At 39.0% G+C, this 23,846-nt stretch overlaps 1 protein-coding gene across 9 annotated transcripts in view; it reads right to left on the reverse strand.

Annotated features, from left to right (window-relative positions):
* HYDIN (HYDIN axonemal central pair apparatus protein) overlaps positions 1 to 23,846 on the reverse strand; it is a 438,409-nt gene that overhangs the window by 238,579 nt on the left and 175,984 nt on the right. For all 9 annotated transcript variants that reach the window (XR_008293813.1, XM_053211099.1, XM_053211098.1 and 6 more), the window contains one exon: positions 14,453 to 14,552. Coding sequence is in view for 8 of the 9 variants with exons in the window: in XM_053211099.1 (XP_053067074.1) it covers positions 14,453 to 14,552 (100 nt within the window). In the remaining variant the exon portion in view is untranslated. The remainder of the gene's footprint in view (positions 1 to 14,452; positions 14,553 to 23,846) is intronic.

Here is a 23,846-nt window from a genome sequence, read left to right on the forward strand (position 1 = left end):
CTCCATGACTGTCCCTTTAAAGACAGGGGTATTTGTCTCTATGTCCCCTCTAGTGCTTGGCAACACAGTTGTCATTAGGCATGTATTACTTTGATCATAAGAAACAAGAGCAATCAGCAATATTTGGGACAAGTGATCCATTCAAAGGGTTCCCCCAATCCATCTGATCCCTGGAAAAGAGATCACTCTGAAGATCAGGTGTTTGTGTTAACAATACTGTAGAATATAAGTAAAACTTTCAGAGAACCTCATCAACTCACTCCATTATTTTAGAGTTCTAATCTACTGGCAATGATTTTTACTGCTTGGTCAAGAGAAAAGTATTTTGACAGAGATCCAACTTTCAGAACAGCAAAGAAGGAGAATTGCAAATATATTGTGGAATAAACAGCAAGACTATTTATAACTGTCAGGCTTAAAGCTTTCCCCATCTGTTACCTTGACTGCCTTCCTTAATAATATTTTTTTTTAAAAAAAGGAGATGTGTTGTAATAAAGCAGTGAGCTAATGTTTCTTTGGGAATCATTAATTACTTCAACGGAGATTGCTTTATGTGTAGCTAGCCATTTCCTTCACCTAGGATAGGAGTACAAGTGATAACCAGCAGTACTTTTGCCAGAGTTAGTCTACATTTTAAGGTCACATTACAAATGCTAGTTTTCTGCAAGATTTATGAAGCAGGGATTTTTCTTGTCTTGGCAAAAGACAGCAAGAGGGACAAATGTGAAGGAACTAGTAAGCTCTAGGACAGATTCCTTGCTAGAAGACTGAAGTATTAAAATGTTTATTTTATTTTATTTTATTTTAAAAATTTTGTTAATGTTTTATTTATTTTTGAGGCAGAGAGAGACAGAGTATGAGCAGGGGAGGGACAGAAAGAGAGGAAGACACAGAATCTGAAGCAGACTCCGAGCTGTCAGCACAGAGCCTGATGCGGGGCTCGAACTCACGAACCGCGAGATCATGACCTGAGCCGAAGTCGGATGCTTAACCAACTGAGCCACCCAGGTGCCCCTAAAATGGTTTTTTTAATGTTCATTTACTTTTGAGAGAGAGAGAGTGCAAGTAGGGGAGGGGCAGTGAGAGAAGGGGAGACAGACTCCAAAGCAGACTCTGAGCTGTCAGCACAAAGCCTGATTCAGGGCTCAAACCCATGAACTGCGAGATCATGACCTGAGCCAAAATCAGACGCTTAACCGACTGAGCAACTCAGTTGCCCCCCAATTTTTTTTTAAATGGGGCAATTTCCAGATGACAGAATACTCTATATGGAAAACCCAAAAGATTCCACCAAAAAACTGCTAGAACTGATTCATGAATTCAGGAAAGTCACAGGATATAAAATCAATGCACAGAAATCAGTTGCATTCCTATACACCAACAATGAAGCAACAGAAAGAGAAATCAAGGAATGGATCCCATTTACAATTGCACCAAACACCATAAAATACCTAGGAATAAATCTAACCAAAGAGGTGAAAAATCTATACACTGAAAACTATAGAAAGCTTATGAAAGAAATTGAAGAAGACACAAAAAAGTGGAAAAATATTCCATGCACCCAGATAGGAAAAACGAATATTGTTAAAACGTCAATACTACCCAAAGCAATCTACATATTCAATGCAATCCCATCCAAATAACACCAGCATTCTTCACAGAGCTAAAACAAATAATCCTAAAATTTGTATGGAACCAGAAAAGACCCCGAATAGCCAAAGTGATCTTGAAACAGAAAACCAAAGCAGGAGGCATCACAATCCCAGACTTCAAGCTATACTACAAAGCTGTAATTATCAAGACAGTGTGGTACTGGCACAAGAACACTCAGATCAATGGAACAGAATAGAGAACCCAGAAATGGACCCACAAATGTATGGCCAACTAATCTTTGACAAAGCGGGAAAGAATATCCAATGGAATAAAGATAGTCTCTTCAGCAAGTGGTGCTGGGAAAACTGGACAGCGACATGCAGAAGAATGAACCTGGACCACTTTCTTACACCATACACAAAAATAAACTCAAAATGGATGAAAGACCTCAATGTAAGACAGGAAGCCATCAAAATCCTCAAGGAGAAAGCAGGCAAAAACCTCTCTGATGTTGGCTGCAGCAACTTCTTACTCAACACGTCTCCAGAGGCAAGGGAAACAAAAGCAAAAATGAACTATTGGGACCTCATCAAAATAAAAAGCTTCTGCACAGCGAAGGAAACAATCAGCAAAACTAAAAGGCAACTGACAGAATGGGAGAAGATATTTGCAAATGACATATCAGATAAAGGGTTAGTATCCAACATCTATAAAGAACTTATCAAACTCAACATCCAAAAAAACAAATAATCCAGTGAAGAAATGGGCAAAAGACATGAATAGACACTTCTGGAAAGAAGACATCCAGATGGCCAACCGACACATGAAAAAATGCTCAACATCACTCATCATCAGAGAAATACAAATCAAAACCACACTGAGATACCACCTCACACCTGTCAGAATGGCTAACGTCAACAACTCAGGCAACAACAGATGTTGGCAAGGATGCGGAGAAAGAGGATCTCTCTTGCACTACTGGTGGGAGTGCAAACTGCTGCAGCCACTCTGGAAAACAGTATGAAGGTTCCTCAAAAAACTAAAAATAGAACTACCCCGTGACCCAGCAATTGCACTACTAGGTATTTATCCAAGGGATACAGGTGTGCTGTTTCAAAGGGACACGTGCACCCCAATGTTTATAGCAGGATTATCAACAATAGCCAAAGTATGGAAAGAGCCCAAATGTCCATCAATGGATGGATGGATAAAGAAGATGTGGTATATATACACAATAGAGTATTATCTGGCAATCAAAAAGAATGAAATCTTGCCATTTGCAACTACATGGATGGAACTAGAGGGTACTATGCTAGGCAAAATTAGAGAAAGACAAATATCATATGAGGATTTTAAGACACAGAACAGATGAACATAAGGGAAGGGAAGCAAAAATAAAATAACAGGGTGGGACAAAACATAAGAGACTCTTAAACATGGAGAACAAACAGAGGGTTACTGGAGGGGATGTGGGAGGGGGGATGGGCTAAATGGGTAAGAGGCATTAAGAAATCTATTCCTGAAATCATTGTTGCACTATATGCTAACTAATTTGGATGTAAGTTAAAAAATAAAATTAAAAATAAAATTAAATACGTACGTACATACATACATACATAAAACAGGGGAGTTTCCTATCTCTGATTACAGCGCCCTGATTTCACACAAGAAGCAGGTTAATGCACTACAGAACCCGCTCTAACAGCCTTGAAGGCCTGAATGCAACAGGATCACATTGCATTTAGATGTGATCCAGAAAATATAACCAGGGGCTTGCAAAAACTTGCCATCTATCTTAGACGTCCAATATTATACTTGAACTCCATTCCTGTGCAGTAAGACAAGAAAAAAGAGGAGGAAAAGTATAAATAGAACAAACTGTCATTATTCACGTATTTTAGGACTATCCACCTGGAAAATCCTAAAGACTCTGTGAATAATTTTTTAATTAGTAAGATACAGTAATATTGATGGTTACCAAATCAATATTCAAAAGTAAAGTGCATTTCTCCATATAGCAACAACCAGAAAAATTAATTTCCAAGACACTATTTACAATAGCAACAAAAATATAAAGTACCTAGAAATAAATGCAACAATATATATTTAAGATCTTCAAGGGGCAAATCATAAAAGTTTATTGAAAGATATTAACAAAGATCTAATTAAATGGGGAAGTAGGCTATGTCCTTGAGAAGGAAGACTCAATATCATAAAATTGTCAATTTTCTTCCAACTGATATATTTAATTTCAACACTCTGCTAAGCAAAATGCCATCGGGTAGAATGTACAGATTGATTATACAATTTAAACGTAAAATCAAGGGGCCAATAGCAACCAAGACATTCTTTAAAAGAATAAATTGGACTAATTTGCTCTTTGACATACTAAGGTCTATTATAAAGCTATTATAATTAAGTTAATGTGGTATTGGGGCAGAAGATACAAAATGATTAAGGAAACAACAAAAAACTCAGAATAAATGTACACATATATGTGAATTTATGACAGAGCAAATGCTGAATATCAGGAAGGGAAGATGGACTGGAATGCACAGAGCCAAAACAGCTGGATATCCACATGGCATCTGTGGTAGATTGAACAATGGCCCTCAAAGGTGGTCCCATGTCCTAATTCCTGTAAATATCACCTTATATAGTAAAAGAGTGAATATTACCTTATATGGCAAAGTAAGTGAGTGATTAAGTTAAGAATTCTGAGATGGGGAGATGATCCTAGATGATCTTTATTATTGTAGCTTAAAAACTGTCGAAATAAGGTAGTGGTAGCCTTCCAATTTTGTTCTTTTCCAGAGTTATTTTGGCTATTCTAGGTTCTTTGCATTTCCATATATGAATTTTAGAATCAGCTAGAATCAGCCCATCAATTTCTATACACCCACATGCGCATGCGCGCGCGCGTGCGCGCGCGCGCGCACACACACACACACACACACACACAAGCAACTAGAATTTCTATTTGGATTACATTGAGTCTATCAACAAACTTGAGGAAGAAATGACATCTTACTAATATTAATTATCCATTTGTTAACAAGGTATAGTTTTCCCTTTATTTGGGTCTTTAATTTCTCCCAGCAATGTTTTATAGTTTTCAATGTACAGGTCTTACACATCTCTTGTCAAATTTATCTCTAAGTATTTAGGATTTCTTAATGCTATTTTAAGTGACAGTGTTTTTTTAAATTTCAATTTCCCATTGTTCACTGTGTAGAAATACAACTGATTCTCTCTATATAGATCTTGTACCCTGCAACCCTACTACACACTTACTTTTCAGCCTTCATTTAAAACAGATATTCTCTAACACAATCTCCACAGATTTTGATTCAATAAAACATAGATGAAACCCAAGAATCTACATTTTTAATGATCAGCCAGGGTAATTCTATGCAGATTCTCTAGGGATGTTACCCGAAGAAACATGAACCTTGTTTCCACAAGGTTGAATATTAAGTATGCTAATAGGTTTCAACATATGAATTTTGGGAGAACACAAATATTCAGTCCACAGCACGTGCTAAAGATGGGCTCACAATGCAAACATTTCAAACCATCTCAAGAAACAATCCAGTAGGAGGAAAGTCAGTGTTTACCACAAACATGCAAATTAGTACCCCAAGAGTTTGAGATAATAGAAAACTCTTAAAGGAACTCTAACCTCTCATCTTAAAATCTCTCAAGAAGTAAACACAGAAATAGAAACCAAGTTTATGAAATTAAAAACTGAGCAGATGAATACCAAAGAGTAGAAATAGCTAAACAACTAATCAACTGAGAGAAAGATCTTAGAAAAATACCCAGAATATGTCAAAGAGAAACAAAGAAATAAAAAATGTAAAGAAGTCAGAAGGTATGGTGAGTCCATGGGAAAGACATATATCTAAAAACAATTCCAGAAGGAGAAAACTGAGATAATGAGATGAAAACAACACTGAAGAGATAAGTGCTAAGGAATTCCAGAACTGATCAGAGATTCTTAGACTGAAGATGCAGGTTTAGTACCCAAGTAGGCTAAACAAAGGCAAATTCACCACAGTGAAGCTGTAGAAAACCAAAGGATGGAGTAATTCTGTCAATCTGATGCAAAAGATAGGCAACTGAAAGAAAGGACAGTTAAGCTGCAGGAGATTTCCCACAGTAACCATATGGTCCCTTGTCCATATTTGGAGGAAGCAAGCAGCCTCATGGAGAGACCATGGATGAGGGTTCCAGCAGACAGAACCTGGCGAGGTCCCTGTCAACAGCTAGGATTAACTGCCAGACATGTAGGTGGAAGAGCTATAAAATGATACCAGCTTTCACCTTCAGGCCTGTCCAGCTGTCTCCAGGGAGAGCAAAGTGGAGCTGTCCTTGCTGAATCGGGACCAGTCTGCAGATCTGTGAGCAGAATAAATGGCTGCCAGTTATTTTAAGCCACTAAATCTTTAGGGTGGTTTGTTATGCACAAAAGATAAAATGGACAAAGTGGCTTACGTAATTAGGGTTTTTACTTTGCTCACATATCCGGGACATTGGGAAATGTGGATTTGGGGAAGGGAGGGTTGAAGGCATGCTGCTGCTCTTGATGATGATGATAACTGGTAAGGATGAAAAGAATTAATATTGACTCAATAGCTACATTCTCTTCAAGTTCCAGAACCATACAGTGGTACTTATTGTAGCTTTTAAATATGTTTTAACACGTGGTGGGGTTAGTCCTCTCATATTATTCTTGTTTTTCTGAACTTTCTAAGCAGTTCTAGTTCATTTATTTCCTCCATAAGAACTTTGGAATAAACCTAATTAAAAAAAAAAAAACCTTGATATTACCACTGAGATCACGTTATATTTACAAGGAGAACTGACCAATTTATAATGTTGATATTCCTGACCAAAAGTATCAACATACCTTTCCATTTGTCTGAGTTTTCCTAAATCTGGGTATGGATACATATATATTTTCCCTATATTCTGTATGTTTGAAATATTTAATAATTGAACATACAACTTAAAGTAAATAAGGTAGTTGATCAAGAAAATAATTTCTCATTCATAGGACTAAGAAACCCTATATTATTATGAGGTTGCAGTCTGATGAGTTTTGAAGAAGAAAACCTACAAATATGTAGAGCATTATTTATTATTCTGAAAACTCAAAAATGTTTTCAGTGATTGGGGTGATTTAGCTTTCTCTCTCCTAAGTGTCCATTCTATAGTTCAGCTGAGATAAAGGTTAAAAGCTCTAAATTGTGCTAAAGATTCAGATGTTTCTTTCTTATGATGGGCAGAAGGAAAATGGACACAGTAGTTACATTTTAATTGGGGCCTTAACGGAAGTAGGTACATCTGGCATCGTTTCCATCATGCTGCTTTTTCACATCTGACTCTGAAGCACCCACTAACGATGTTATCTAGCAATATATTTCACAGTTTAAATCAGAAAGTGTTGCTTACTTTGAAGCTCCCATATGGTGATCCAAACCAAATATGTGTGGTTTCCCGTTGAGCTTTTTTTTTTTTAAAAAAGGTCATCTCTTCATGATTAGATTAGGATTTTCCCCATTACATTGGAAAGTCAAGATAGATAAAAAGTCAGTTTCAAGCCACAGATCAGACCATCAGCAAGTCTTTATCAATATCTAACATCCAGTTTAACTACTTCTAAGAAAATCTGAAAATTTAAGTGAAGAAAAACATTTCAGTTTCAGATGAACTGAAAAGATTTCAGTAATGTTGTATCTCCTATATTCAGATTTAAGCAGGTCACTCACTCCCTTGCTTAGGGCCCTTCTGTGATTTCCCACAGCAGCCAGGAGGAATTCCAAGGTTCTTAGTCTGGCAGTCAAGAGCAGCTGTCCCTGAGCTAACTACTCCTTCAGCATCCAACTCCATTTCCTGCCCCTTCTCTCCTCCCAGTCTCTCTGTCTTTTTGGCAGCCACATGCCAAGAATTTGCAATTCTTTGCCATTTCATTCACTTGCCATGTATTTTCACAAAGTGTTTCCCTCCCTGACATGCCCAGCACCTCCCCCCACCCACACACATCCTTTTTTTATTTGACTAACAAATACTCCAGAAGGGTCACTTTCCCTGAGGAGCCTTCCCTAGAAACCGAGACTGAGCTGTGTGTGCCCTGTACCCTCATCTATTAATGCATTCATTCACTGGATAGCATTGCAATATAATTGCTGGTTACTTTCCTCCACTCATTTCTAGTGCTTTCTGAGGGCAGGAGCTCTGGTTTTGTACATCTTTGTACTCATGGTGCCTAGATATAAAAGCTTTCAAAAGAAAAAAAGTTGCAGGTGGAGATGTGGGTTAAATTTCATGCATCTCAAGAGGCCTCCTCAAGACAAATGACACTGGCCTTCCCTGCTACTTCCTGTTTCTGAACATATATTCACAGGATGGAATACTACACAACAATGAAAACAAAATAGGACTGGGGCTATGAGCAACAACATAGATGAGACAGATAGGCAGATTGATGCCAATTATGTACATTTCAAAAACAGACAGTACCAACTTGCATTGTTTATGTGCACACACATTGGGGTAAAAACTACAAATGAAGGCAATGAAATAATGACCATGAAGGATAGAATGGTGACGATCTCAGGGGGAGGATGGGGTGAGGGAAGTGTGCCCAGGAAGGGACACACAGGGAGCTTCTCAGGACTGGAAATATTATCTTAGTAGCACGTATGTGATATTTGTCTTATAATTATAACATATATGCATGTGTATTAGTTCCCTGTTGCTGCTAAAACAGGTCATCACAAACTAAATGTCTTAGTGTACAGGTTTATTATCTTAAAAATTATAGAGGTCAGAAGTCTAAGATGCAAGATGGGTTTCACTGGACTAAAATCAAGGTGTTGGCAGAGCTGAATTTCCTTCTGGAGACTCTGGGGAGAAATCTATTTTCTTGCCTTTTCCCGCTTCTAGAGGCTGTCCACATCTCTTGGCCATTTATCTTCAAAGCCAGAAACGGCTGGTTGAGTCGTTCTCTTATCACATCACTCTGACACTGAGACTGATACTTTTGCCTCCCTCTTTGAAGTTAAAGGACACTTATGATTATCTACTGAGCCACTCGCATAATCCAGGTTAATCTCCCTATGTTAAGGTCAGCTCATTGGTAACTGAAACTCCATTTTCTGCCCTAATTTCCCTTTGTCAGGCAATGTAACACATCCACAGTAACATATTCACAGGTTTGGAGATGGACATCTTTGGGAGGCTGTTACTCTAACTACCACAGTATATTTTATGCACATTTGTGAATGTATGTCTTGTTTCTTTTTAAAAAAAATTTTTTTTAATGTTTATTTATTTCTGAGACAGAGGGTGAGCGGGGGAGGGGCAGAGAGAGAGGGAGACACAGAATCAGAAGCAGGCTCCAGGCTCTGAGCTGTCAGCACACAGCCCGATGCAGGGCTTGAACTCACAGACCACGAGATCATGACCTGAGACAAAGTCGGATGCTCAACGGACTGAGCCACCCAGGCGCCCCTGTATGTCGTGTTCCTTAGTGACAAAAGGTTAAAAATTAAATGATAGTATGTAAATACTAAGGATTCCTACAGCACCATGAAAAAGAATGACACTTTTTATTTAGTGTTCATGGAATAATCTGCAAGAAATACTTAATAAGCAGTGTCAAAACCATTGTGTATATAGTATGCTATAATTTACGTAAAAAGGCATGAAGGGGAAGCATATCCATACGTATTTTCTTCTATATGCTCAAAGTATTTTTTAAATGCAAAAGCAAAGCAAAATGAAACAAGGGAAAGGGCTTTTCTATCTGCCTAAAAAGCATTTTTTAGTGACCTAAAACCAGGAAGTTTTACCAATTCTTTGAAGATAATACTAAGGAATCATCACCAGCCCTTGAAAAGACACAGTGAATTACATGGAATTTACAAGGAAGATAATATGGAATTACAAGGTAAACAAAACCCTTCTCTGGCAATCATGTCTTTTAATAAACCACTATCAGAATAAAGAAGAATGTCATGCAGATGGAAAATTATACTATTCAGTTTATCCAGGATGTGAATTCTGTGGCAGAATTCACAACTGCAAACAAAACAATAGATGAACACAGCTAGTTATATAATGTTTGGGAACCTCCTGGAGAGCAGCCAACCCCCTGGAACATGGCCAAGCACGACATCCCGCGAGTCATAGTTGGGAGGGAGGATCTACCACCTGTGGCATGGGGGCCACTGGAGCATTTCCAGCCTCTGTCTGAACACTGATGTACCAGCATTTCCTCCAGACCCATTTAGAAGTCTTTTAGAAGTCTGGGGTAAATGATGCTGGTATGAAGTGTAGAAATGGATTTATGTCGATCCTGAAGCCCCTAGTCCATTCTGCATCCATTCTGGGGCAATCTTGAGAATCCTGCATTCATGAGCAAGGGAACGACCAGATCAAACCAGGATTCATTCACTCATTCATCTTTTTCATTTATTTGCTCATTTATGTAATCAATATTTATTGACTGACTTTATCTTCCTGGTGCTAACAGCATAATAGAGTATCATTTCAATATATAAATTTTTTAAACAAGCACGTAAGTGAAAACAAACAAAAAAAATCATGATCATACAAGTCAAAGTGATGGTTACTTCCAGGGAGAATGGGGGAAAACATCATCAGGAAGGGACATATATAACTGGGGGGAGGGGGAGGGCAGCACAATCTTGGCTTAGGCAGCCCATCCTTCTATACTGTTCTTAGACTGCTTGACCTCTTTATATACAGAGAAAAGTGGCTGTGTAGACATGCACTGAAAACATGCTAGGCAGAGCAGAACAGTGGGATTTTTGCCTTGAAGTTGCTAGCGATTGTGCATTCTTATTACTCTCTCTCTCTAGACATTTAATATTTTGTCATTAAAATAACCACCACGGCTGTAAATCCTAGGAGACCTAAACATTAAACAGGAGAAGTAAATAGCACTAATTACCCTGAAAATTAAACCCACTTTCTCATTCTTATATACAAATGAACAACCACAGATCAGAAGGCACTGGAAGGAACTCTGTGACTGCCTGACACTTGCTACCTTGGAGTTTTCTGACAAATAAATACTTCTCTTCACATTCTTATTTAATAGCATTGAATGGCATTTAATGTCATTCACTGCTCATGTTTGATTAAAATCTGGTTCTTTGACAACAGATGATCAATCCTATAAGTCTAACATTAGACTGTTAAGATCTCCAGAAGAATAAAATGAAATATAACAGAGGAAAATATGTAAAAAATAATACAATATCTCAGAGCTGAAGTAACACATGAGTAATCAGACTCAAATGGCCCATAGAAAGCTGAGGAGGATGAGTTAGAAACCTCACCCTTGGATATGGCTTCATGACATTTCAGACCTCAAGTACAAAAAGAAAACCCTAGAAAATATTGAGAGAGAAATAATAGGCCACCTAGTAAGGAATGAGAACTAGGTGACTTCAGACTTCTGGACCTTTACCATAAAGTTGGCACAATGTCTTCAACATTCTGAAGAAAAAAAATTTTAACCTAGAAGTGTCAGCTAAACTATCAGGTGAGTATGGAGGCAGAATGAGAAATTACCAGGTATGCAGGGATCAAAGTTTCCCTTCTATATACCCTTTCTGTGGAAGCTACTTGAGCAAAGTGAGAGTAAAAAGATACAATGGAACACACATGGAAATTTAAAAAATTCCCTGGTAATAACTATGCAGGAGGTGGCTGATCTGACTTGGAATGAGAAGCTTGTGGGCTCTGAGAAAAATGTCTTCAAGGAAAAGAAGAGCATGTATTCTAAAATTAGATAGGATGGAAGAAATGAAGAATGAGAAACATCAGCGGAGGGTGCGGCAAAAGCTGCACAAAAGAGTCAATTCAATGATGAAGTAAGCTAACATGAGGCATAATTGTGAGACCTCGTGGACAGTGAAGAGAGAGAAACTAATTGCTACACACCTTAGGGGTATTCTTTGCTGATTAACATTCACCAATAGAGGTCAGAACATCCAACCATCAGAGGATTAAAAAAGTTTAATCCCAGAATAAACTTGGCCCTTCAGTGTACAGAATTTATGTAGACAAACTAGAGGATTTAAATATGGTTACCAATCATCTTAATACAAAAGTAGAACAACTCATAGAATTTGAGAGGGTGGGGCACCTGGGTGGCTCAGTTGGTTGAGCGACCGACTTCGGCCCAGGTCATGATCTCATGGTTTGTGAGTTCGAGCCCCGCGTCGGACTCTGTGCTGACAACTAAGAGCCTGGAGCCTGCTTCGGATTCTGTGTCTCCTTCTCTCTCTGCTCCTCCCCCACTCATGCTCTGTCTCTCTCTGTCTCAGAAATAAATAAATATTAAAAAAAAATTAACAGGAAAATTTGAGAGGATGGAATGGTGGTGAGCAGGTCAGGGGTCCCAACACGTGTACGTGTCAAAGAGAGACCGTAGAATTGATGGAACAAAAAATATAGTTTTAAATATATTATTTAAAGCTACAAATAAAACTCGAAAAATAAAATAAAAATAATTGGGTTGCCAGGGGCTGAGGTGGAGGAATGGGATGGCCTGTGATGTGGCAGGAAGGAACTTCGTGGTGTGATGGAAATATTCTGTATCTTTATTTTGGTGGCAGTTATTCTATTGGGGTTTGTCAAGTCTTGCGGAACTGTACGCCAAAAACCGGTGAAATATACTGCATGTAAATTATTATTTTTTAAAAGGAACACGCTTTTAAAAAAAAAGGTGTATTCATTTATTTTGAGAGAGAGAGAGAGAGAGAGCAGGGGAGGGGCAGAGAGAGGGAGAGAGAGAATCCCAAGTAGGCTCCATGTTGTCAGCGCAGAAACAAATGTAGGACTTGAACCCACGAACTGTGAGATCATGATCTGAGCCAAAATCAAAAGCTGGACACTTAACGGCCTGAGCCACCCAGGCGCCCCAACTGCATGTATATTATAACTCAGTAAGGCGAGCAAGGGAACAATAAGATCATAAGGGAACTAAATCCTTATCTTTCAGAGCGGGAGTCTCAAAAGGTAATGTGAGAAGCTGGCAAATCAACAAAACAGCAACATAAGCATAGAATTAGTAAGGAAAATTACCACCACAAGAAACAGCCAAAAGTGCTTCATCTTGAAAGTAACACTGGAGACTACTCTTTAGCTTTATCATCTGATTATCTACCTGTTTTACTTATTTATTGGCATCAGTATTTTAAAAGAGAATTCTGAGGCATTTTTAAAATATAGAACACCTTGCAGAGTAGTACAAAGAGCCTCCATACATCCTTTACCCAATAATCTCCTCTATAGCAAAGGATCCAGTCATCCAGATGTCATGTCTCTTGAGTCTCACTCAATCTGGAACAGTTCAGTCTTTTCTTGACTTTCATGAGCTTGATATTTTTGAAGATTACAAGCTGTTAATTTTGTTTTTTTCTTCAATTTGGATTAATCTAATGTTTCCCCATAATTAGACCGTGTTAGATATTTTGACCCTAATATCAGTGAAGAGATGTTTGTTTTCATTGTATCCTAGTGAGCAGTCCATGAGGTTGATTTGCTGGATTACTACTGTTAGTATTAACTAAGATAACATCTCCCAGTTTTCTTCATTGTAAAGTTAGATTTCTCCCCTTTATAATTAATAAGCATTCTGAGGTAGGAGATTTTGAGACTACATAAAATCCTGTTCTATACCCTGCTTTCACCCATTATTTTAAGATCCATTAAATCTTCAGAATGCTTTTTACCTGAATTCATTATTACCAGAAGTGCTAAATGGTAAATTTTTATTTAGTGGATTCAGAGATTCCTATTTAATCAATGTGTTGTAATCTATTAGTTATCATTATTTATTTTGATTCTTAACTTGTTTCAAATTTGGTCAGTGGAAGTCCCTTTGCTGGCTTCTGTATCACTTTGACATAACCCTGTCATTCTTTGAGCATTTCCTTAGTTTCCAGCAGGAAAGGAATGTTCCCAGCTCATCTTCTTTCTCTGCCTCAGTCCTGATAAAAGGCCCTCATGGTAGAGGGCAGGATTCAGAAACCAAACTTTGGGTACTCAGTGTGCTCACTGCAATTAGGGTCTTAAAGCTGCCAGGATCTCTTAATAGACACAGTTAGGAAAGATGCAGCTCTATGTACATAAACGTATACACACATTTATACATCTATTTATTTCTGCCTCTGTGCATATCAACAACCATGAGTTCATAGGGAAGGAACTCCAATTCCATTCCAATACCAAAGCCTCATCTTAGCCTTTCTCCTTTCCACACATACATATCTGTCTATCTGCCTCCTCCAAGAGTGAAAAATACTGGCTTTTGTTATCCTCAATATATTTACTTTTGTGTTTAATTCCTCTACCTGTATCCAATCTTCTGAAGCTGTCAGGTTACCACTCTATTTGTACATCACCCTTGCAGCTTCTGGCCACTGCCAGGCTGTCTTCCCATCCTCCCTGGCTGCATTATTTTGATTAAAAACTCAAAAAGTAAAAAACTCAAAAGCCAAAGACTATAAAAAGAACAAGAATCAAATGTTGAGACTCTGTGTCAAGTAATATTCTTTATTGTTCTAAAAATCAAGAGCAAACCCAGCTCCGTGGTTTCCTATCCCCGTGACTACACTATAATTGTAATGTACTTCAAAGTTTGATCTGTTCGAGAAAAAATGAAAAGCGCATAGCTTGACTCTATTATTCCCCTGTTGATATCATGTACTTCCTGTAGTCTGCACACAAACACACACGCACACACATGCATGCACCCCTCTTGATGCTCTGGGCACTTGGTAACCTGAGTTTACCACACAAAAAAAGTCTTTACCTGAAATGTCACAGTAAACTGTCTGCTGATAGAGCTTGGCTTCCAGGGGATTAAAGTACACAGTGATTTCAGCTGATGAGTTAGGCCAGACATCACCTTCCTGAAACCATGAAAGAATCATTAAAAAACAATGTGATAAAGGGAAGACACTGCTTTTAAATGTTGCTATTATGTTATAACCTCAGAAAATTTGAAGGCAATATTTTTACAACAGATAAAAGAAAGCACTATTTTACCCAACAGATAGTAAATTTATTCTACTCGTTAAGAGGTGGTACCAGTTGGAAGCAAGCTTCAAAGATAATTTCAGTGAGTTCATGAATATATAATTACTAAAGGAAACTAGGATGTTTAGAACATTTTCAGTATTTGCGTATCCAATGGACACTTGTTGTATGCCAACAGATGCCCAACACTGGGCTTCAGGGATGAAGAAAGGTGAGGTCTGAGACTACAAGGAACTCACATCTTAAAGGGGTCATAAGTATGCTTACAAATATTTTATGATAGATGTGATAGGTGCTGCACCATATCTGTCTGTCTATCTATCTATCTGATCTATATATCATATCTATCTATATGGTCCAGATGAGTAACTTACTTGATGGAGGGGCCACGTTCCTAACTTTTAAGGTGACAGCACAAGGACATACTCTTAACTTGTGAAAACATAGCAATGGTCCAAAGCAAACAATACCCAGATCCAACGCTGGTTCTAATCCAGCGTGATATTTCTTGTTTTAATGCAAACCACTCGAAAGTAGTAATAAAGAAACCAAGTTTTGAAATTGTAATACAACATGCTACATATGAGAATCTCCTTGAGGTATTCATTGAAAAATATTTTTGTATTAACCATGTAACCTGGGGCCTCTTCATTAAATTGTCAGGACTGTAAAAGGAGATGCCAGTAGCACCTGCTTCAAAGGGTTTCTCACCCAAAGTCTGACAAGGTCATGCAGGTCAAATGCTTTGCCCCACACTTGGTACACAGTTAGAGCTCAATAAATAACTGTTTAATATAAGTGATGTTACCTTTATGCCACCTGGAAAGAATAAGATAAAAGTATCTTTCAAAAATTAGGGGGGGGGGGGATGGTGTGTATTTTTCTATGGTTTTTGTAAATAGGACCAAGTAGGGAAAAAGTGATAATCACGTCAGAAAAGTTATAAATGACCCCACTAGCTAAAGAGAAAACTAAAAAAAGACAACTTGGCTCTGTTTCAGACAATCCCCAATGCATATTGTATTCACTCCAGGCTGGCTAGAAATGCACATAGTGGTAGAGTAAAGAATCAAGCAAGGAACAAAATGGTTTACAAAGCAGACATCGAACAAGAGGGTGGAAATAGAAAACTAGAGCCAACCTGGGTTTGTTCATGAAGGCAACAGACTGATCAGTGAACTTCCCAGGCAGTATCCTGACTTCACAATGATGAAGGGCACAGAAGCAGTGGTGAGGGCTGTGAGTGTTGCATGGATCCTGGAAGCTCTCACATCCGAGATCAGCCCACTAGAATGAAGGCCCCATGACTGCAGGGACTGTTTTATTCCTAGCACCTAACCCACAAGTGGCTCATAGTCCTCAACATATTTATTCAATAGGCTGTATCCACGACTGTATAGTTATCAGCCAATGCCTATTCATCTTTGCAGCCTATATCTGCCATATTCTCAACTGGACAAAGTAATACAAATTTAGAGCTGAAAGGGACCTCTAGGATCATGTGGGGATAGGGAAGCCCTAAGTGCTTTCACTTATTGAGGCATTTCACTTTTCCAAACTTTGAAACCAGTATTTGTTCCCTTCTGATAAATGGCAAATGCTGGTCCCTTATGACTTGGGCTCCAATGATATGGAGTGTTAGGAACACTCTCAGCTAGAACAGACAAAGTGGTCAGGCACAAGAGGTGGCTCGTCCGTTCACAGGTCCATTGGTGCACATTTCATCTTAGAACTGAAGATCTGGACTTCCTCCTAACCAGTGGACAAATGTATTCTTCTGGTGGGTTTAGATGCTGCTCTGTTTGGGGGTGCAGAATGGACACGACTAACCTGTTCCTATCCAAACTGACTGACCAAAGGAGCTACTTTGGATCCTAAGAAAACCTATGCTAGAAAAGTCTCACCAGGACAGTAAGATGTGGTCCCAAGAAGGATACACTGGAAATCAGATAAGCTCAGTACATGTGAGAAAATTCAAGCCTCTTAGTGTTTGGGGTGCACCAGATGACTTTCAAAAGCATTATCCCAGCAAGAGAATCCAGGATCCATGTGCACACAAGATGGAAACACACTTAAGTTCTATCCTAGAAGCATTCTTGGACACTGCATCACCACAGAAGTCTGATTAGCAGAACTGGTGGGTTGGAAAACAGTGGGAAGACACACTCTGGAGGTGACCAGAATCTCCCCCAGAGGAGGGAGCATTGGTGTTTGGATGTGATCCATAAGAGGATCCTCTGATCTGGAGGCTCCTGGAGGCTGATAAGCCATTCTGTATAGTGAGGAAAGACGAGTGTGAGGGAATCTGAGTCCACAGGGTTCAGTCTGAGTGAATGGGACCATGGGCTCAGTGCCTCCTTATTCTGTGCTGCGGTGGTTTTACTGTGCCAGCAACATCTGCTAGTCACTTGCAGCTTTTACTGAGCCCTGGGAGAAAATTCAAGCACAAATCCTATTCTAAAACCCTCTCCTGGGGGTACCTGGGTGGCTCTGTCAGTTAAGCATCTGACTCTTGATTTTGGCTCAGGTCATGATCTCACAATCGTGAGACTGAGCCCCCTGTTGGGCTCCACACTGAGCATGGAGCCTGCTTAATATTGTCGATCCCTCCTCTCCCTCTGTTCCTCTCTCACTCTTGCATGCATGTTCTCTCAGAAAGAATAGAAAAAGAAAAGAAAAGAAAGAGAGAGAGGGAGAGAGGGAGAGAGGGGGTGAGAGAGAGAGAGAGAGGAGGGAACGAGGGAGGAAGGAAGAAAACCCTCTCCTGGGCTTGTAGGAGTTAAAGTACATTAAGAGGACTATGTGTATCTATAAAAAGAGAAATGTGGTCATTCCATTTCCTCTCACAGAGGGATGCTTTCAATATCAGGTCATTTGAAGGAGTTAGTAACTTGTAGAAGGACACTTATTTTTCACTTGGGATTTAAAAGTTAAGTAACTTCTATTTCTTTTTTTTCCTTTTTTTCACACTTTAAAAAATGTTTTATTTATTTATTTTGAGGAGGGGTGGAGCATAGAGAGAGAGAGAAAGAGAGAGAGAGAGAGAGAGAGAGAGAGAGAGAGAGACTTCCAAGCAGACTACGCACTGTCAGCATGGAGCCTGGCACGGGGGCTCGAGCACACAAACCATGAGATCACGACCTGAGTTGAAATCAAGAGGTGGTCATTTAACTGACTGAGCCACTGCTGCTCCAACTTCTATTTCTTTACAGCAAAAACTCTTTATAGCATCTTCTAGCAAATCAGAGAAAACAAACCTCAGAAACAGGCAATCAGCCTAAACTGACCCCACTTTTACTTACATAGCTCTGAAACATTTCACATTACTTCTCAACTCTTCTTAAATTAAATTTCCGTGTCATTTAAGTCTCTGAAAAGAATTTTTCCTTCATTATTGCTCCATTTTAAAATCTCTTTCTGAAAACCAAAACACTCAGAATTTTCCCTGTTGGCTCTGCCATCAATATCCTTTCTTCCCAGCCCTCTGAAACCAACCGCACCACACAGAACACCTGCTGTCCTGCTTTCTTCCATGTGTGTTTTGGGGGGGTGGGGGTGTGTGTATGACCCATCTTCTATCATCATCTATTCTTCTACTCCAAAAGAGAGACTGAGTATATAGAATGTGACCTGTAAGTGACTCTTATTTTGTTTATTGAAAATAATTGTCAAAATGGCCTTCAGTTATGTTTAATTATCTTCCTTCTTGATCTTAATATTTGTTTTTTCCTCAGATCCACAACTGCATTTCATTTCTCAATCAAGCAGCCTACTAGAAGGAATCAGCTTTGAATTTTCAGGTCCAAAGCTAACTCTCATACTGCAGCTTTTACTCAAATATTAAATATTTCTAGAAATGGGATGTCATGCTTCCTTCTGGAACAAGAACAACCAACCAAGTGACTTGCCAGATAGTTTTGAGACTTTTGGAAAGCTGTCTATGAACACACTGCCACTAGTTCATAACAGGTGATTGATACCATCATGATAAAGTTGTCCTTTTAAAGTTATCTTCTTAAAAAACCTACATTGACAATGACTAAAGGGGCTATTTTAAAAATATCCTTTAAGAACCCTTAAATAAAAAACAAAATATTTTTTCTAAAATGTTTAACGTTTATTTAATTTTGAGAGAGACAGAGGGCGAGTGGGGGAGGGTCACAGAGAGAGGAAGACGCAGAATCCAGATTCTCTATGAGCTGTCAGCACAGAGCCCAACATGGGGCTCAAACTCACAAACTACAAGATCATGACCTGAGCCAAAGTCCAATGCTTAACTGAATGAGCCACCCAGGTGCCCCCAAAAACAAAATGCTTTAAAAATCACCTTCCTGGGTGCCTGGGTAGCTCAGTGTCTTAAGTGTCTGACTCTTGATTTCGGCTCAGGTCAGGATCTCGCAGTTCATGAGTTCGAGCCCTACATCAGATTCTGTGCTGGTAGCGTGAAGCCTGCTTGGGATTCTCGCTCTCTCTCCCTCTCTCCCTCTCTGCCCCTCCCCCCTGCAAAATAAATAAACTTAAAAAAATATTTTAAAATAAAAATCACCTTCCTTCCCACCTATCACCCATCTCCTTCCTCCTTCCTTCCTTCTTTCCCCCCTCCCTCCCTGCCTTCCAATGAAAGATTATGGAAAGTTTTGCAAAATTAGAGCCCAACTGCAAGAACAGAGCTACATATATATGTTTAATTCACTTGGTTTATCTGGAAAGTAGTTTACAATATGGCTCAATGCCTACCTTTGTCATATAAAATAGTTGCATTTTGATCCCCAACTTAAATTTAGGAGAGTGAGCCAAATGTTTCCTATTCAGATGGTATACTTTCCAATCATACTCCCTAATCTAATGAGACTGAATTGAATCTAACTAAATCATAATATTGGCAACCGTTAACCAAGAGTTCATGTTCCCAGCACTGTGGTAAGTGCTGATATACATTATCTGCCTCAAACTTTACAACCTTGTGAAGTAGTATTATCCCCATTTTAAAGATGAGACAACCAAGGCAAACAGAAGTATCTCACCCAAGACCACACCAGCAGTAGAGCTGGGATTTTATAATATATTTTTCTTTAATTTCTTTAATTTCCTGAACCCCCACCCCGCCACCACCCGCAATTATAACAAAAGGTCAGGCCTCACCTTTCTCACATCATAAAAAAAAAAAAATGCCAGAAGAAATCTAAAACCACTACAACTGATAACGTTGGGCTGAGATGAGGCCAGCATGACCTGGTGCTCCCATCTGGCAAACATGGTAGGTGAGCCTATATGCTCATATGTTCAGTTACTTTGGAAGGTGACTCAGGAGATTTTTTGGATGACATAGTCAACAGTAATATGTCGCAGCTCTAGAGAAGTGCATTGGTATATCATTATAAAGCTATCCTAGTTGGGTCAGGGTACAGTCAGCTCAGAACAAGTACAGTGAATAATGGCTTCAAGAACATCTGTATAACATGTGATGAATCCCATCATGTTCCAGCAAAATGGAAAAGTTCCCAACTACATCAATAAATATTTTCAGCTGTGTTGTCATATTTAAGGAAAAAATTTTTAACTTCTCATGGGAAATAAAAATACCTTCTTAATCAGGCTTCTATCAATCAATTAAAAACAGAAGCACTGATAAGAAGCTATACTCTGTTTCACCACCTACAATTGCTCTTCTAGAATCTTCCAGATCAATGAGAGATATCATAGCTCTCTTTATCATCATTCGGGGCAAGTAGAAGTTGTCTCCAAGAGAAATAAGAAACAAAAATGGAAGCTAATATACTGAAGGTAAACTATCCTAATTATCATTGAGAGAAAAGATCGAGTCATCATGTGACAGGCAAGGACATACTTGTACTCCATTGTAATTCCTGAGGCAAGACGCTGTGCTTTTCATAAAGTTTTGATTCTCAAAATAATGACCAGAAAAAATTTTAAGAGAGGGAACTAAGATCTGGCCATTGTCAGAGCAAGCTTCACTGAAGATGTGTCCTGTTTTCAATGAGATACTCCAACCCGTCTGCAGTGAAAATTCCACTGAGGTTTTGGAGGAGATGAGGTAGTTGTGTGCAATGTTCATGCCCTTCTCTAGAGAGAACAGCTTCTTGTCTCTTTTAACACAGAAGGGTGTTAACTTTTATTTAATGAGCCATGGGAAACTTTCCTGTTTCTAAAGATTCCCCCAGGCCTCCCTCCACCTATGATGGCTCTCCAATACAATAGTGGATGTACCAGGCGGAAAAGGTTTGCCTGAGCACAAAGATCTGAGAGGACGAACAATAATAAAAGGAGACTGAAGGATGGAAAACCATACTGACAGAAGAGCTGTGACTTGTCAAGGACACTTTGCTCTCAGCAGATTCCTGTCCTCCTTTCTCCTTTCTGGTGTCCATTTCTGAGGAGTCAGCTCCCACATGTTTGCAATGTGACTCATGACTAATGGTACAAGTGGAAGGGGTTTGCAGCAAAAAGCTAGATCTTTCCTCTTTGGTAGCCATCTGGGCTTCCACCCAACCTGGTTCTGCTGAGCCTACATGCTATGCCGATTTGGGAAAAATAAAGCAAACTAAATTTGAGCTGTGCTTTCAGTCTGAATTGCTGAACCACATGTTTTCTGTAGGCTTAGGTGACGACAAAGCATGGTTTACTATTACTTACCTGGTAATAAAGAAATTATCAAGTTTCCCTTCCTTTTTGAGGCTTAGTTAAATTAAGCTAAAGCTTCCCTCAGGACACTGGATGAAGTTTTTTAATTTTTAATTTTTTTAATGTTTATTTATTTTTGAGAGAGAGTGAGAGTATGAGTGGGGGAAGGGCAGAGAAAGGGCGTGAGTGGACCTGAAGAGGGCTCTGTGCTGACAGCAGAGAGTCTAATGTGGGGCTCAAACTCACGGAACCATGAGATCATGACCTGAGCCAAAGTCAGACACTTCACTGACTTGAGCCACACAGGTGCCCCTGGATGAAGTTTTCTTTAATGGAAAAGACATTTGCTACCAGAAGTAAAAATGTTTTCCTGGCTCACCAATGTCAGGCAATCAGTGAGGACCAGTTTGGGCAAATACCTTTAAATTGTCAGGCCTTCCTTTTGGAGAAAATATCAAGTGTTCAATATTCAGAAATTTGCTGCATCTTTTAAAAGTGTGACCTGAGCCAGTGGTACCAGAGTCCAGAGATAAGGGCAGCACATCTGTGCTGTGATTTCTCGGAGGATTCCCAGACACCCATGGAAATTTAAAGCTTAATTCTCTTTTTGCCTTGTGATATTCTTCTGCCTCACAGTTCTCAGAATTGTGGTTTTCGTCTTTGAATCTCTCTCACTCAAGTACCCAAGAGACCTAAGCAGCGGATATAACATAATGAGACTGTCAAAATTCTGTATAGCCAGATTCCATCTAGTAAAATAGAATATTATATTTCTGAAAGTAGTCAATTTCACTTGCTTTTCTGGAAGGCACAAAACAAGCATAATAGACTCAATTTTGCAATTTTTTTTCCAAAAGGGGGAAAAAACGAGACAGAAGCAGATAGCTTGAGAAATAATCAGTATTCTACCAAATGCAGTACCTTCCCCAAGGAAGACATAAATGGAAATTTCTAGGCCAATACTCCAAGACATTATCAAAAGAATTCACATGAGGACTTGATATAAATAGTAGTAATACACTACATGCACTGATGACTAGAACAACAATCATGGCTACCACTAGAATATCAATAAATTACCAAGTAAAGCTAAAAACAAAAATCCTTCCAGACTTATGTGTCCTATATCTGTCCTGAACTGACTTCTCCCTGTAGTCACTCGGCGTCCTTATCTACTCCCTTTCTCTACCAGTGAACACCTTTGGGGTTTCTCCAAAGACAAACTCCCATCTCTGCATTCTGAGACCATATCAGTACCCAAGACACTCCATCATAACTCAAAGTTTGAACAACAGACTCTATGGCAATGTTATACAATGAACATATTGAGAAGAGAGTGAGTCAAGACAAAGGAACTAACCAATGGCCAAGTGGTGAACAGGTGGTAGGAAAGAGTAAGAATTTGCAGTTCTAGAGTTTGGGTCAGCATTGAATTAAAGTACTTCTCACATGATCAAATTAATAAAATTTTATTAAATTCAAACTCATCACCACCTCGGGGCATTTTAGGGACAGTGACTGATCTGGATCTTAAATCTACTTGCCTTAAACTGAAAGAGCCGCTAGAATAGGAACAGAATAACCATAAAATATTCAATATTCACAGAACACAGTAAGGGCTAAACTAACCTTGGTTTTAGGTAGTGCATTTGAAGAACCAAGATATTTAGACATATATCTGAGAAAATAAGCCTATCATTTATTTCTTTTCAGACCCTAAGGTAACAGGTGATTTTCCTTTTTAAGTTTACCTCATTTGAAGACAATGTCCTTCCTCAATGGACACAGAGGCTGAAGAGCCCATCAGAAAGCAAGGTGGTCTCTAAGCCACTGCACCAGCCTTTTATTTTTATTTTTTGGACAGGGTATCCATTAGAGATTGACTGTTAGATCAGTAGGTGACACTGCTTGATTTTAATCCCCCCTGCTTCTACTGTAAATTCAGCTCATATAAAAAAACTAATTAAAAGGAATCACACCCTAATAAAAACTAATCACTGATGCATAACTCAACTGTCAGAAATTAAATAGTGGCCATTTGGCATAGCTGGTCTAATACACAAGCAAGATTCAGAAGAGAACTTCAGGAGAAAATAGTGATGAACCCACCAGAAAAGGGGAGAAAGACATGTAAGATATGTTGATGAGCTCTCAGCTAGCTGGTTCTCCTCTTAGCCATCCTTCTCTGTGAATTTACAGCCTCTCCTCTTTTTTCAGGTCCCTAAAGGTGAGCATCTGGGGGGCTGTCTTGGGCCCTGTGTAATTTTCCTAGTTTACTCTGTTCTTAGAATTTCCATCTTTTTTACATGCCTTCAGTGAAGGTCTCTATATAATACTCACAAATCTTGCTTCTACTTCCAACTCCTCTCTTACAAATTTAGTACTGCATTTCCAAAATTTCTTGGATATCTATTGTCATCTCAAATTCACCATATTCAGAACCAAACTCATCACCACCCACTGATTTCCATTCCTCCCTCCCTTCTTCCTTCCTTCCTTCCTCCCTTCCTTCCTTCCTTCCTCCC

The sequence above is a fragment of the Acinonyx jubatus genome, chromosome E2 (assembly GCF_027475565.1).
Source record: "Acinonyx jubatus isolate Ajub_Pintada_27869175 chromosome E2, VMU_Ajub_asm_v1.0, whole genome shotgun sequence".
NCBI classification, from domain to species: Eukaryota; Metazoa; Chordata; class Mammalia; order Carnivora; family Felidae; genus Acinonyx; species Acinonyx jubatus.